This window comes from Phocoena sinus, chromosome 16 (genome assembly GCF_008692025.1).
Source record: "Phocoena sinus isolate mPhoSin1 chromosome 16, mPhoSin1.pri, whole genome shotgun sequence".
In the NCBI taxonomy this organism is placed as follows: domain Eukaryota; kingdom Metazoa; phylum Chordata; class Mammalia; order Artiodactyla; family Phocoenidae; genus Phocoena; species Phocoena sinus.
This window is the reverse complement of record NC_045778.1, coordinates 12,473,127-12,489,020: the sequence shown is the minus strand read 5'-3', so window position 1 is coordinate 12,489,020 and position 15,894 is coordinate 12,473,127. Positions and strand designations below refer to the sequence as shown.

The window sequence follows — 15,894 nt, the reverse complement described above, 5'->3', positions numbered from 1 at the left end:
ATAGAAAAGTGCACGTATCATAAGTGTATGGCTGGATGAATTCTCACAAAGTGTGTAACCAGCATCAAGAAACACAACATTATTAGCATCCAGGCACCCTTATTTAATTCCTTCCGGTCACTCTTCCCCTATAAGGATAACTGTTCTTTGGACTTAAGTAGATTTGTTTTGTCTCTTTTTGAATTTTTTATAAATGGACTGTATGTACTCTTTTGTGTCTGGTTTCATTTACTCAGTATTATGTTTATGAGATTCATACATGTTTGGCACGTAGTTTTAGCTTTCACTCTCCTCGCTGTAACCCATTGTATGGTTGTTTCTAGTTTTTGACTCATGATCAGTTGCTACTAATTGTACTTTTAAAAAATGAACTCTCTTTTAGTCTTTTTGTACAGCTGATTTTTTATAGGAGTATTCCTTCCATCTCCAAGTGGATATATAAGGTAGAATTTTTTGTTATGTTACCTATCTTCATTGCTCTTTGCCCCTTTTATTTATTTATTAAAATTTTTAAAATTTATTTATTTTTGGTTGCGTTAGGTCTTCGTTGCTGTGCGCGGGCTTTCTCTAGTTGCGACGGGGTGGGGGGGCTACTTTGTTGCGGTGTGCGGGCTTCTCTTGTTGCAGAGCACGAGCTCCAGGCACGTGGACTCAGCAGTTGCGGCGCATGGGCTCAGTAGTTGTGGCCCACGGGCTTAATTGCTCCGCGGCCTGTGAGATCCTCCCAGACCAGGGCTCGAACCCTTGTTCCCTGCATTGGCAGGTGGATTCTTAACCCCTGCGCCACCAGGGAAGCCCCTGTCTCTTTTATTTATACACCACAGCCTCCAACACACAGCCTTCTACTTCTTTAAAAAGAACCCACTAGTTCCATATCTGCTTTCTTCCTTCCATTCCAGCTTGCAAGTCTAAAGTAAAAAAACAGTTTCTTGAGCATTGTAAGAGCATGGTCCACAAATACTTTCCAGATGTTTCTATGGACCCTAATGTTGTAATTGTCGATTGTAGCAATTTTAAGATGTTACATATGTGCTTTATATTTTCTCCAAATTTCACATCTCGTATTTCACATCTACTTTTTAAACTTCTTAATTCCACTTGCTCTGTCACAGATAGATGGGGCTCAGCTATATTTGATTCCAGAGCTGGTGCTTGACCCGAGCTCTCCTGTATGTAGTAAGGTGATACATGATGTGACATAGCTACCTATGAGCTTCTGTCTCTGGGTGTGTTCCCAGTACTTTCCCAGTGAACTGAAAAACTCATTTCTTATTTCTACTGGGTGTGAGTATAGATCTGATTCCTGCCAACCTCACTTTTCTTCTGCTAGTCTCAAGCTCCTAGTTTTTGACCTTGGTTCTCTTGATAGGACTTGCCTCTCCGTTGCATGAGTTTTGGTGTCTCTGGGAGTACACTATAGGAGTTGGTTTCTGAAAACCTGATTAAGTGTCCATTCTGACATTGAGCTGAACTTTCACACTCTGCCTCTATATGACATCAGGAGATTTTATTTGTTGGGGTCCCCTGGATCCTGGTTGGAAAATATCCGCCTCTGTAAAACATCAGAAGATATTATTTGTTGGGGTGTCATAGATCCTGATTGGAAAATATTCTAGACCTGAGATCGTCAATGTCTAATCCGCCTTGATCCTTGGTTTTAGTCATTTCCCCGTGTCCATATAATCAATAAGCAATCAATAGTTCAAAAAGTTGCTTGAAGGATAAAATGAGAAAAAATATTGTTTTCCCTCTCCACATCTTAGTAGATCGCATTCCTGGCTTCAGTTTCATTTAAGTACAATAAGAGATGTATGAAGAAAATGAATGGGTCTCCCCTTCCCTGAGAAAACATGCCATATTGGGTCCTCCTACTACTTTTTCCAACTCCCAGACTGCATATCATAAAGCATCCCATCAACTTCTTGTAGTTTTTCATTTGTGAAATTGAGGCAGGTTTTGAATTGGGTTAACTCTAGGACTGCTTTCAGTTTTAACACTCACTGATTCCACCTTTTTTTGTTTTTCTTCATTTTCCCAGCCCTTGTAGAATTTAGTCATAGGTTCCCATGACGGATGGAATGAGGCAAATTGTGCCCCTTTTTGAGTGTATGTGCACATGTCTACGTGTGGGTCTCCATGTGAAGGATTTGATTGTCTTTTTACTACCATCCATAGTTGAGCATATAGATACGTTTTGGCGTCAAGCCATAGCAGACCTCCAGATGGTACTTACTATTTTGTTTGGGATGTGTTTCTCCCTCAAAATTGTTTTAATTTTGAGAAAATGGTCTAGCAAGAGGCTTATTCAGGCCCTTGATACTCCTGAGTTGGCTGAATGGTATTTCTTTCTGTAGGAATAGGCAGCTGTCTTTTTCTATTGAAATGTAAACCCAGTCTATAGGGTTGGGCCTTATATCAGAATTGACTGATCATTTTTTTTCCAGTATCTGGGTTTTTTTCCTTGTGACTGTAAGTCAGTTCAAGCTGGCTTTCATCAATAACAGGATTTTATTGATTCAAACGCCTGAAACTTTAGGATCAGGATAGGCTTCACAAATGGCTAGTTCCAGGGATTAAAGACTCGTCATGTAGATGCCGTCTCTTTCCATTTTGACTCTGCTTTCCTATATTGACCTTATCTTTGGGTTGACCAACCCTCTCTAGGGACACACTGTTCTTACAGCTAGTAATTCCAGTGTATATTAGTTTTCTATTACTGTGAAATGAATTCCCAAAAGCTTAACAGCTTCAAACATCCATTTATTAGCTCACAGTTATGTGGGTCATAAATTTGAGTAGACTCCATTGGATTCTCCGCTAAAGGTCTCACAAAAATGAAAACGAGGCATTGGCTGTGATAGACTTTTATCTGGAGGTTCCAGAGAAGAGTGCATGTCCAAGCTCATTCAGGTCATTGCCTGAATTTACTTCCTTGAGGTTGTAGGACTGTAGACCCCATTTCCTTGTTGGTCAGCATCTGGGGGATAGCTCTCAGCTTCTAGACACTGCCTGCGTTCCCTCTCACATGGGCCCCTTCAACTTTGAGCCAGCAGCACCAAATCCTTCTGTGCTCCAAATCTCTGTGATGTTGTATTCTGCCAGCTGGAAGAAACACTGCTTTTAAAAGGCTCACCTGATTGGATCAGGCCCATCCAAGCAATCTCTGTATCCTTGGTCACCTGAGTTAGGACTTTAATTATATCTGCAAAATCTCTTCTTAGCAGCATCTAAATTCGTGTTTGATTGAGTAACCAGGGTACAGGAATCTTGGGGGCCATCTTTAAGATTCTGCCTATCACACAGTAGAAATGGAGTCCTTTCTAGATCCATAAAGTTCCATACTTGAGTCTCATTTATCTGGCTTGTGACTTGTAGCCCATTCTTGAACCAATCACTATGACCTTGGGAAACTATTGAAGTCCATTCCATGAGTTGAAAATGAGACATATTCTGTTTTTCGAAAATCCACATCTTATCACGTAGAAAAGCTCAGAGTCCTGCTTTAGAACGTGAGTTTATAGAACTATATTATTCTCTCCCAAACATCTTGTTTTTATTGTTTATTTAATAAAGTAAACATATTGAGGATATCACAAACAGGTAAAACTAAGTACACGACTCCCTCTTCCTAGGTTGAAATCTAATCATCTGGCTGGAAGGAAATTTGGTGTGGGTTATCATGTGTGGTGGCAAGATTGCCCTTGTTTAAGAAAGAAGTGCCGCTATTATCAGAATAAGACCTGGATCCTCTTGTCAACAGAGGACTACTTGAAGTGAATAGCTTGTTCTCTTATATTGAATCTCTCCATTGGGTAGTGCAGGACAGTGAGGGCTGACCATCCTGAGGAAGCTGGGATGGGCTGAGCCGAGGTGTACTGGTCTTCACTTAGACTTGGCTGCAAAGCATACTGGGACATAAGCAACACAGGCCCCACAGGGATTAGCCAAATGCCCAGTGTCCCTAGGGATGGGGTGAATTTGGCGTTTTTTTGTAGCCATCACCATTGGAGGAAGTCCCACTTCTTTCGGCAAGAACACCCAGAGGACGGCAGCAGTAGTTCAGGAGGTAATACTGCCTTGCTTCTGAGCACCCCATACTTTATACTTCCTGATGTGGAGGTCCCGTTTCAGGGGGTACCAGGGCTGGAGGCCAGTGAGGCTGTCAGAAGGCTGGAGGTCAGGGAAAAGCTATTGTTCCTGGGACAGGTAGCGCTAAACAGGCAACCAAGGCAGCATTTAGGGTGGGTCAAGTCCCTAGGGAATAGGGCAGTATTTCTCAAAGTGTGGACCTTGGACCTCCTGCATCTAAGTGACCCTGCCCCAGGCCACAGAATCCGTGTCTGTCCCTGCCTGGGAGCGTATGTCTTTAACAAACTCCTCAGTGATTCGTAAGCATTTTAAAATTTCTGAATCAGGGCAGCAAGGAGGCTTGAAATTGGATACTCAGAAGGGCCTCCCAAGTACTGCCTAAAGGGTCCAGGCAAACAACACTGATATTCAATGCAGGATTTTTATGGTTGGCCTCTATTCTACTCATTGTGCTAGGTACAGCCGTGAACAATGGCAGCATGCTTCCAGCCCTTCTGGAGCTGGAAGGAGACAATAAACAAGTAGAGAAATAAATAAAATTCTATATTATAGTGAGTGTTGGGAAGGAAAAAATCAAGATGCTAAAAGAGAAATTGGGGGGCCCTCTTTGGATGAGGTAATCAGAACTGGCTTAAGATTTGATGGAAATTTAACTGTGAAGCAAGTACAGCTGAATTCAAGGCCTGGGGAGGTAGGGGCAGGGAGTAGATGGAAAGGTGGGGTGGGGTGTGTGTGTGTGTGTGTGTGTGTGTGTGTGTGTGTGTGTGTGTGTGTGTGTGTGTGTGTTGGGGTGGAGCCTACACAGGACACAGGAAAGCTCAGGGAAGAGAGTGGTAAATAGAAATGGGATTGTTTGGGACCCTGTTGTATCCTCTGTTTTGAGCAGATTTCCAGTTTGATTTTGCCACAGAGAATCTATGCACAGTTCTTGGATAGATAGAGGGATGGGAGAGGGTCGTGAAACCGCTTCACAGCAATTAAAAGTAAGCTGTCTCTCCTCTGCAACTGGTGAATTGCAGACAAAGGCATCCTAAAATAGTATTCCACCATCCAGCCTGTGTGGGTGTTCTATTACAACCAACTAAAGTGGGACCCGGTAATTGTAGAGGAGAGAAAATGAGTAGAGTATTTTCTAAAACAAGTCGCATATTTTCCATTATGTAAAAGAGAAAAATTAGCTTGTAGAAAACCACACCTAGGTTTCATGGACGTATCTCTGGTTTCTTTGATGACCAGATGGGAGAACTGGGGAAGCAGAGGTAGGCATTGTTCTTTAGAGGATCCATCAGCCTTTGTTCAGTTTTCCTGCAGATCGTAGAGACCCATTCAGGGAGACTTTGGATGTAAACCTGGAAAAGCCAGCTGTCAGGCTGGCCTCAAGGGAGGGGCTGGGGGCAGCCTGCCAGGGACCAGGAGCCCCCGCACCCCGCGGCCCCCGAGCAAGAGAAGGGCCGGAGGTAGCACTGGGACCACAGGGGTTGGCTGCCCTCGATTTTTCTGTAGGGATAAAGCTTATTCCTGCATAAAAGGTCACCAAGTCAGGCAAGGTTGGAGAGTGAAACAGCTGCTTATTCACTCTGTCCGCAGGCTTGTGGTGTCTTTCCTCCATCACCCTATGACAGTGTAGTAGCCATCTCCCCACTAGACTGGAGCCCCACGAGGAAGGGGCTGACATCAGTCTCATGCTCCAAAGCCCAGTGTATCTCTTTGTGCGTTGAGAGCTGCCGGAGCCTGGGAGTTGCACGTGTGCTGGTACAGCTGCTGGGGGCATGACCCTCACGTGTGTGTTGCAAGCAGTGCTCCAGCCTTCTCAGGGGAGGCTCTGTGGGGCTCAGCCCTGATGGGACAGGCTGGATTCCTCCTGTTGCCCACTGGAAGGACATGTGTGTGACAGTGGCGTAGATTGCTCATAGGTAAAGCCTCCAGCTTCCCCTGTCGTGCGTTCTCTGGTCACCAGGCTCCATCCCACACGGGGCATCCAAGCCTCCACTCTCTGTCCCTGTGCTGAGGAACAGCAGGTGGTCCTCAGGTAAGGGGTCAGTGAGGGTTGGGGAGGGACATAGCTGATGACAGTCGGTGAGCAGAGTTTCTTCCATTCTGCCTCAATTCCAGCAGTTTATGTTTTCCCTTCTCCTTGGATGTCTTCTTGTCCCTCGAGACCTTCATCTCCTCTCTCCTGTTCCATTTGCCACTCTGCTCTCCCCCATTCCTTTAAGCTTCCTCCTACCTGGTGTCTGAGAGAGGAACAAACCAGCCGTGCAAATGGATCTCCTTCGACGCTCGGAGCATCCGTTCGGTTTCAGTATGAGTACAAGTGAGGGAGGAGGAGGGCGGGAAGACGGGTGAGAACCACCTGTGACTACTCCCAGTGGTAACTGGGTCTCAGCATTACACCCCACTCTCTGGGGGAGGAGAGAGTCCTCTGAACGTGACCTGACGAGCTCCTCTGCAGTGAGATTCTTTGCTGTTGATTTGTGTTGTGTGAACACTTGCTTCAGTTCCACAAACACCTTCCAAGCATCCACTCTGTCAGGTTCTGTGCACCAGCCGCAGTACACGGACATGTTTGCTTTTCTTTCCTGGAAAGTTGGAAGGGAACTTTCAAGTCACGTAGTCTCAGGTCCTTCCTGGGCAGATGCGGAGTGAGGCCCTGGGGGTAGAGTGATGAGTCAAGGTCAAGAGATGCTATGGGGTCTGGCCTCCCACACCACCAGCCCTCTGCCCAGCAGCCCCTGGGGTTTGGAGATGAACGTAATAACCACGGAGTCCAGTGCTTGAGTGTTTCCCACGTGCTGATGCTGTGCAAAGTGCTCTCTGTGCCTTCCCTTGTTGAACTCTTCGAGCAGGTGCCACTGTCACTGTCATTATTGCCTCTTTTTATGCATGAGGAAACTAAGGCTTAGAATAGCCAAGATTCTTGCCCCAAGTTAGCTGCATAGTATATAGCAGAGATGGCCTCTGGTTCGGTGTGAAGGCCGTGTCCTCCTCTGCTTTGTAGAATCTACAAGAGCACGTAGAGTTTACAGGAGGTGGCTGGTTCCACGTCCTCCCTCTAAATGTAGAGAAGGACGGGTTTTCTTTCCTTTTTACTTTTTGTTTTTTAAAATTGTGGTAACATAGATATAACATAAAATGTAACGTTTTAACCATTTTAAAGTATACAGTTCAGTGGCATTAAGCACATTCACACGGTAGTGCAACCATCACCACCATCCGGCTCCAGAACTTTATTTATCTGCCCAACCTCAAACTCTGTACCCTTTAGACACTAACTCCCTTTCCTTCCCCACCAGCCCCTGGCAACCACCGTACTACTTGCCATCTCTATGAATTTTACTGCTCTAGATACTTGTCCTTTTGTGACTGGCTTATTTCACTTAGCATAATATCCTCAAGGTCCATTCACGTCGTAGCGTGTGTTAAAATTTTCTTCCTCTTTAAGGCTAAATTAACATTCCACTGTATGTGTATATCACATTTTATTTATCAGTTCATCTGTGGATGGACACTTGGGTTGCTTCCAACTTGTATTCTGCTAATACCCTGTTAGGACTGCCATTAACAAAAAGATACCAGAGACTCGGTGGCCGAAACAGCATTTATTATCTCGCAGTTCTGGAGGTAAGAAGTCCAAGATTAAGGTGCCGGCAAAACTGGTTTCTCCTGAAGCCTCCTCCTTGGCTTGCAGATGGCTGCCTTTTCACTGTGTCCTCACATGGCATTTCCTCTGTGTATGTGCATCCCTGGTGTCTCTCTCTCTATAAGGGCACTGGTCATATTGGATTAGGGCCTCACCCGTATGACCTTATTTTACCTTGATTGCATCTTAAAAGCCCTGTCTCCAAATATAGTTACATTGTGGGTTAGGGCTTCAATATATGAATTTGGGGGAGACAGTTCAGTCCATAATACATTTCTTGGTTATTGTCAATAATGTTGCCGTGAACATGGGTATACAAATATCTGTTAGAGTCACTGCTTTCAATTCTTTCAGTAGGTTTGCTGGATCATACAGTAGTTCTGTTTTCAGAATTACCATATTTGAGGAACTACCTATTTTTAGAAACACCTGTTTGTGGAACCACCATACTGTTTGCTGTTGCAGCTGTACCGTCTTACATTCTCACGGCATTATTTCTTAATTTTCAGAGTAGTTTTGCTCTTTTTGAGAGGTCACTCCAATATCCAACGTCCTTCAGTTAGAAGCTTGCCTGGAATCATTCTTTTTGCTTCCCAGATGCTTGGGTACTAAATCTTTCCAGAAACTTGGTGCCCTTGCTCCTTCTGTGCCACCTGTCAGTAGCCTTGGGCTCTTGCTTCCACACTTCGCTTCTGGGAAGACATCCCAGAGAGGAAGAGGAAGCTATAAAAAAATGGCCTGGTGTCAGGCAGATGCTTCATCCAAGCTGTGGGCTCCCAGGCAGCAGCCCCTGAGCACAGGGAGGTTTGTACTAGGTCTTGCTCCAACTCTGAGCTGAGCAGAGGAGGGGTCCTGAGCCTGCGAGGGCCAAGAGACAACAGATTTAAGACATTCCTCAGTGAGCAGCTGTTTTTTAAAATTTTTGTACTTTTTTTTTTTTTTTTTAACATCTTTATTGAAGTATAATTGCTTTACAATGGTGTGTTAGTTTCTGCTTTATAACAAAGTGAATCAGCTATACATATATCCCCATCTCTCCTCCCTCTTGTGTCTCCCTCCCTATCCCACCCCTCTAGGTGGTCAGAAAGCACTGAGCTGATCTCCCTGTGCTATGCTATGCTATGCTATGGTCTGGGGGTGTGTGTCTGGGGTGGGATGTAGTGGTGGTTATGAGGCTGTGTGGGGAATAGGTTATATGAAGGCGGGCTGTCAGCAGGTGCTTGGGTGCGTGTGTGCGCATGTGTGTGTTGCAGGGTCAGAGCAGGGAAAAGGACACACGACTCCACTCCGGGTAGCCCCCCGTCCCCCACCAGGAGCTCTGGGGCCTGCAGAGCTGCCCTGTTGCAGGGGACTGGGGCCCAGCCAGGGACTCGGCATGACTCACTTTGACCTGGTTGGGGGAATGAATTTGCCGGGGCGTCTGCATCACAGCAGCATACGCATACGTGCGTCAGTCTGTCTGACTTTGCTCTTATTAAGAACCGCTGGAGGAATTTAAAATGAGAAAGGAGGAGGGGGAGTGGGGAGTTTGTGCTGGCAGTGATGAACGGTAAACCGCTTCTCCCTCAGTGGCTGGGTCAGACTAAGGGACCAAGGTCATCTCCCTCCATCCCTCCACTCTGTTCTTGGTAAAAGGCAGCTGTATCCATTCCATGTGAGAAGAGTAACTTCAGAAGATACACGTACAGACACACACACACACACACACACACACACACACACACTCCTACACACCTACAGGCACGCACACACCCCACACGCAGATGCAGATAAGGGAGCCCCGAAGCACCTCCCAGCTGCCAGGCGGCCTCTGCAGCAGTCACTGTGTGCACTGCGGGCTTTTATGAATGGTAGCCTGGGAGGGGCCTAATGTCATTCGCTCCTGATGTCAGCACAATGAATGAAACACTTGCAAAGCGTAAAGGCTCAACCACTGGGGAAGCAGATACCTTCTCAGACTGGTTCTCCGGGTGCAGTGTCTCTTGCTGACGAAATCATCAGTCCCGTGTGTCACAGATAATCAATATACGTTAGGATTGATATGAAGCAGAAACAGAGACTGCCTGTGGAAGAGCACGCCTCTGATGCCGGCACAGCCAGCCCTGCCTGAAGCAGCTGAGGCCGAGACCCCCTTCCTGCCAGGTGCCGGAGAAAGGAGCTGCAGACCCAGCGTTGCTTCAGGATCTAACTGAGCCAGCCCGATGTTCTGCTTTTGCTGGCAGAATCCCTTGCTGAAGCTCCAAGCCCTGGAAACTGATCTGTGCTCTGCCTTTTTGACACACCAGGAAGAAGCCGCTCAGGTGCACGGAGTCAAGGATCCAGCCCCAGCATCCAGCCAGAGTGCACCTGCTGAGGAGGCAGATGCCACAGGTAAGAGCCTGGGCTCGAGGGGGCGGGCTCCCCGTCTGTACTGTCAGGGTAGTTCTACGTCTTGCTGCTTCCTCCTAAACCCGGCCCCGTGGGAAATAGTGCCTGGTGCACCGGGGAGCTGAGTGGGGGCGGGGGCAGGAGGAATGAAGATGTGCTGGAATCTACATCTCCCTCTCTAGCTGGGGGCCAAGGGTCAGACTTCCAGAGATGGTGTCAGGTGAAAAGCACCCGTAATACCTGGTCTTCATTTTCCTGTTTGGTCTCTTGTGACACACAAGTGGCATGTTTATATGTCACTGGATTTAGGTCATCTGTGCTGTCTGGAGACTCAGCTCATGATATTTTTGAGGGATTAGGGGAGTTTCAACATTGCTACTTCGTTTCTTCTGTTAACTGCTTGTAAGATGATCCATCACCCCAGGGAAGGTGGAGGTGAGTGACACAGCTCCTTCCAATGCTATATTGTCTTTTTCTGTCTCATTTTTTTAGCATTAATTTCTGTGTTGGAAAGTCTCAAACTTGGGTCTCATTTGGCTGTTAGTTTCTCTAGTTTTAATCTCGGGGATAGTAGGTTGGCTAGCAAGCAGAACGCAAATCAATGCTCCCAGGAAGACTTTGATGGGAAAGAAGTACTAAATGTATATGGGCAGGAATGAGAGCACAGCTTATCTTTTCTAACATCAGTGGGTCAGAGGTTTGCACACTGGTTTCTGAGTGGATGGTAGAAATAGGCTTAGGTGAGCTTGCTTCATGAGATGTCCTTTATCTCCAGGAGTTGAAGGAAGAGATTTACAAAGGTAATCTGTATCCATACCATTAGCAATAGTGCATTGAAGATATTACGGTTTAAAACAGACCCACATGGTCTAAGTAGGCAAAACGGCCATCTCCAGTGTTTGAATATGTATTAATAACAGTGGCTAATAATAGCTAGTAATAGTAGCTACTATTATTATGGAAGACTTTCTGTGATCCAGGCACTGTTCTAAGCACTTCATAGCTATTAATTTAAATCCTTAAACCTGTGAAATAATACTATTCATAATAAGGACACTGAGGCCTAGTGTGGCCCTCCTGGTAAGTGGCAAATTACTTCCCTATGGATGCAGGTAGCCAGTTGGCTGTCCTTGTTGCCTGGTGAGCTCCTCTGCTCTGTTGGCCATTGTGTTTGGATGAGATGCAAGTACAGTCAGGTAGGAGCCAGTGTCAAGCCAGTTAGGGATTGGAGTCAGATTATTAGACAATGCCCTTCTTCTTCTACCAACCCCATATTCCACACCCTGTAAACAGCATACAAAACACATAGAGAAGTCCCAAGCCAAATACAAATTAACTTTTGAATTATCTGATGCTTTGTATAGCTTCACAAGTATCTGGCAAAGACTGTTTAATAAAATATTTGCTGCCTGTTGGATATGGAGATACATATATAGATATATACACACACACATATACATATATGTGTATATATACATATTTTAACATGACTTTTATGTGTATGTGTCTTATTTTTTCCAAAGGTCAATAATAGTTTTACGTTTTCTCATTCTGGATGGACGAGATTTTGAATAAACTTATTAACACATTCTTTATAAAATAGAAATATGTACTAAATTTATGTAGGGATCACCCACACAGAGGAACCATCAATATATTCCATGTTAGGTGTCAAATGGCAGAAATGGGCAAAAGGCTCTTTACAGAGGAGGCCTGTAGGCTGGATGCTGGATTTTCCAAAATGTAGGTGAATCTGAGATACGCCAGAGTCCTTCCAAGAGAGTTTATGAAAAAGAGAGGTTTCCACTCTGGGGTGTGTGTGTGTGTGTGTGTGTGCGTGTGTGTGTGTGTGTGTGTGTGCGTGTGCGTGTATGTGTGCGTGCGCACGCACACGCACAAGTGCACATGTGCACTAGGCAAGAACATTTCTTCAGCTCCTGCAAGTTTTCAAAGATAAAACCTATCCTGATGTTTTTGGCCTTTGCAGAGCTTGTGAATAAGGAGTCTCGTTTAGCTAAACTGACTGCATGGGAATTGATGCAGGGAAAGTGAAGAAGTCCCAGCCCCGATTTTGGACCTTGGAATGCTTTATTTCACCCATGTTTCACTGTAATTTTATTAAAAAAATACACCTTTGACACAATCTATAAACCACCTACTCTAGATGTTTTCAGGGACCTAAGGAGTTTCTTCATTTGGCAGGAATATTGCCAAAGTGATCAGCATTTGAAAGAGGCTTTCACAGTTCAATTTAGTGTGGTCTCACTGGCTTCCAAGACACACTCTTCTAGGAAGGCCCTGCATTTTCCAGTCCACGTGTCACTCAGAAAGGAGAAATTTATGCTCATATTAGATCAGCTGTTCTTAACTCGGGGCCTGTGAATGGATTTCTTGAGTGATCTTTGAACACCTGGAAACTATAGTTTTGTGTGTGTGTGCGTAAAGCCCTGATGGTAGTGTGGGTGCATAGATTAGCACAGATGTCGTAAGTCTGTAAAAAACTACAGTAACTTAAAAATTTTTTTTTCTCTTAAAGTCTAGAATCTAGCCCTGGGCCTCAGATGTCTATAAATATTGGATTAGTAATTGTTGATGTGAATATTTGGTATAAGAAGGACAAAATCCAACAAGGGATTTTTACAGGAATATCTGGATATAATATGCTACTAATTAACCATTCAAAGCAAACATTCAGAAATAAAACTTGTGATTTAAGTAGGTTTCAACCTTACTTTCGACTTGATTTAAGGCATGACTTAAGTAAAGTTGTTTAACTTTTCTTTAAAAGTCAAGGTTAGATTTTTAATTTTTAAATTTATTTTAATTTTTATTTTTTTGGGCCGTGCCACATGGCTTACGGGATCTTAGGGTCCCCAGCCAGGGATTGAATCCAGGCCCTCGGCAGTGGAAGCGCCAAGTCCCTAACCACTGGACCACCAGGGAAGTCCCTGAAGTTGTTTAACTTTTGCAGGGGGCATCTGAAATGCTGGTCTGAGCAAAGTACCGTATTCTCTATGTCTTGAGATCGAATATTGTGTTTTAACTTGAGTTTACAGGATACAAAGATTAGTCTCACCTAGTAAAATACCTGAGATGCTCCCTTGTTCTAGAAATCCAATTACAAACTGCACTTGCAGCAAGAGCAGATTTTATGGCACCCCGAAGGGACACTGTGTTCTAGAGAGTGTTCCTGAACCTGCCCACACATCACAATTATCAGCAAGCTTTTATACCTGGGGATTTTCGGTCCTCATCTCTAGACCGTCTAGGGTTGGAAGTCCTGGAGTCTTTATGTTTCGTAAACATTCTTGAGTATTGGGAGCCACTGTTTAAGTGGACAGTGTCTTGAATTAAGAGAGAAAGAAGGTCAGGTTCTCTTAGGTTTTCTTTGACTCAGTTTCATCAATGGAAAGAAGCTCACAGACCACATGGACTTATACCTTAGGGTCTGTGACCAGTTGGCTCAGTCCATTCACTTCAGGAGAAAGGTGCTCAAGCTAGAGCTCGAGATGGGCTGGCTGGGGACAGGGACAGATCTGAGGGATGTAGAGGGCTTTAGAGAAGAGGGATACAGAAGGTACCAGCTGCAAGGCAGCTTTGGGACTGTACAGAGGGTAACCAACTGCCCCAGTTTTAGCACTAAAAATTCCGCATGCTGGGAAGTCCTCAATTCCAGGCAATCCAGGACAGCTGGTCACCCTACCTCTAGGTTGCAAACCGCATAATGCGAGATGGAAACCCACACGATAGGCTCAAATTCCTCTAACTGAATCAGCAGCCCTCTCTTACAGCTGAAGCAAATGTTTCCACCAGACATTAGTAAGCATCTATTCTGGTGGTGTTGATGGGAAAATGGAATGAGGATTGTCTTTTCACCAGATTGTCATTTTCAACGTACAAGGACCATTTGACATTGCTCCCCATGACTAAGCATAGTAACCCCTGTTCTGTCTGAGCACAGGTGATGGAATTTTTAGCAAAAGCTGTCACTGGAGATAACTGAAGACTTATTACTGTAAGTAATAATTCTAAAGCAATACCTAATTAATTATTTTATTATAAAATCTTGACTTTCACATTGAACTTTCCATTTGGGTAAAAAGCCTTGTTGCTAACGTTGATTGAAAGCACTAATGTAGTATATCTAGGTACAGTCTATAATTATTCCCGTAAAGAATACTGTATGGTCTGTAGGTCTCTTCCTAAGGTTGAAGTTGAAATGGGGCAGACTCGAAGAGAGCCTGACCTTCTCTGTCGTATTTTAAGACACTGTCTATCTGACCAGATGTTCCCAATTACTTGGCAGTGCTTATTAAACGTACAGATATCTGGGCTCCCCACCCTAAGATGCAAAATTAAAACGTAGAGATGAGGCCTGAAACTTTGCACGTTTGAAAAGCTCCCCTTGGTGATTCTCATGTTCAGGGAGATTCAGGAACACTTTGTAGAACTCAGTACCCTCCAAGGGCTCCACAAAAGGGGTTTTTGCTGCAGGTGCAGTTCATAATTGGGTTTCAGGAACAGGGAGCATCTCAGGTCTCCTACTAGGTGGGCCTGATCATCCACATAATGTCTCATCCTATCTGGCAGCAGCCCCAGACAGTCTTTTAAAATCAATAAGAGGGAGTCTGTATTACCTCAGCGTCAGAAGTACCCAGATTCCAAATGTCTTTTAGAAACTTGATACATTGAGTTTGTGTGTGTGTGTTATTTCTAAATCCTTCTTGAACCTTTTTATGTTTTTAGTATATAGCACTGGTTGCTTTGACTAGAAAATGGCTGTCACTGTAGAAAGTAGTACTTCATCTTCTTGTCCTAAACTGGTTCCTTTAAAACAGCAGTCAGTGGTTTTCAACCTGGGTGTTTTTGTTTGTTTGTTTGTTGTTTTTGTTTTTTTGCCCCCTTCGGGACATTTGGCAATATCTGGAGACATTATTTTCTTGTCACAGCTGGAGTGTGAGTGCTACTGGCATCCAGTGGGTAGAGTCCAAGGGTGCTGGTAAACACCCTGCAATGTACAAGACACCCTTTGCCCCAACACTGCCGCAACAAATTGTTATCTGGTGCAAAATGTCAAGAGTGCCAAAGTTTAGAAACCGTGCTTTAAAGGTCTTTAAATGAATAATATCAACCTTAGCTAACAATAACCTCTTCATTTGCACCAGGCATTGTTGCATGAATTTTCTTACTTTATGGCCATAACCACCCTAGGAGGAAGGTGCCATTATTATCCCCAGATGAAAGATGAGGAAATGAACTTAGGGAGTTAATGTAACTTGTGGGCAGTCCCACAGTACTGAGTGGTGGGGGGTTGGGAGGAAAGGGGAGGAGTTGGGGGAGTTTCCTCAATCAGACTCTGTGGTCTAAGTGTTTCACATGATACCATTTGCCATCCTGTCTAAATGTTAAGTCCACATGATTCTGATATTCTAGAATCTGAAATTAAGCCCAAAGACAGCCTATGTGCCCTCTGTATAACTAATAGGTTTTAAAGTCATTTTAAAAATCCATCCCTGACTTTGTTTTGTTAGACTGGAGGCATCTAGATTTGTAGTTGGTTAACCTATTGCAGCCCCTCTGTTCCTATAGTCATTTCAGCTCCTCTGATCTTAACCATCTCTAGGCCCCTGTGCCTTTCTTCATGTGTATCTCCCTGACCTGCATAGTGTTTTCCAGATGGAGTCGAGTAGTAGAATTTTGTTTGTAAAGATGGGCATAGGTCCTATACTTTTGCAAAATGATACTATTGGGGGAAACTGGGCAAAGCGTACAAGCGATCTATTGTTTCTCACAACTAC

At 44.5% G+C, this 15,894-nt stretch overlaps 1 protein-coding gene across 6 annotated transcripts in view; it reads left to right on the top strand.

The window, feature by feature from the left end:
- FAM13C (family with sequence similarity 13 member C) overlaps positions 1 to 15,894 on the top strand; it is a 142,560-nt gene that overhangs the window by 90,038 nt on the left and 36,628 nt on the right. For all 6 annotated transcript variants that reach the window (XM_032609109.1, XM_032609110.1, XM_032609111.1 and 3 more), the window contains one exon: positions 10,015 to 10,099. In XM_032609109.1, the coding sequence (XP_032465000.1) occupies positions 10,015 to 10,099 (85 nt within the window). The remainder of the gene's footprint in view (positions 1 to 10,014; positions 10,100 to 15,894) is intronic.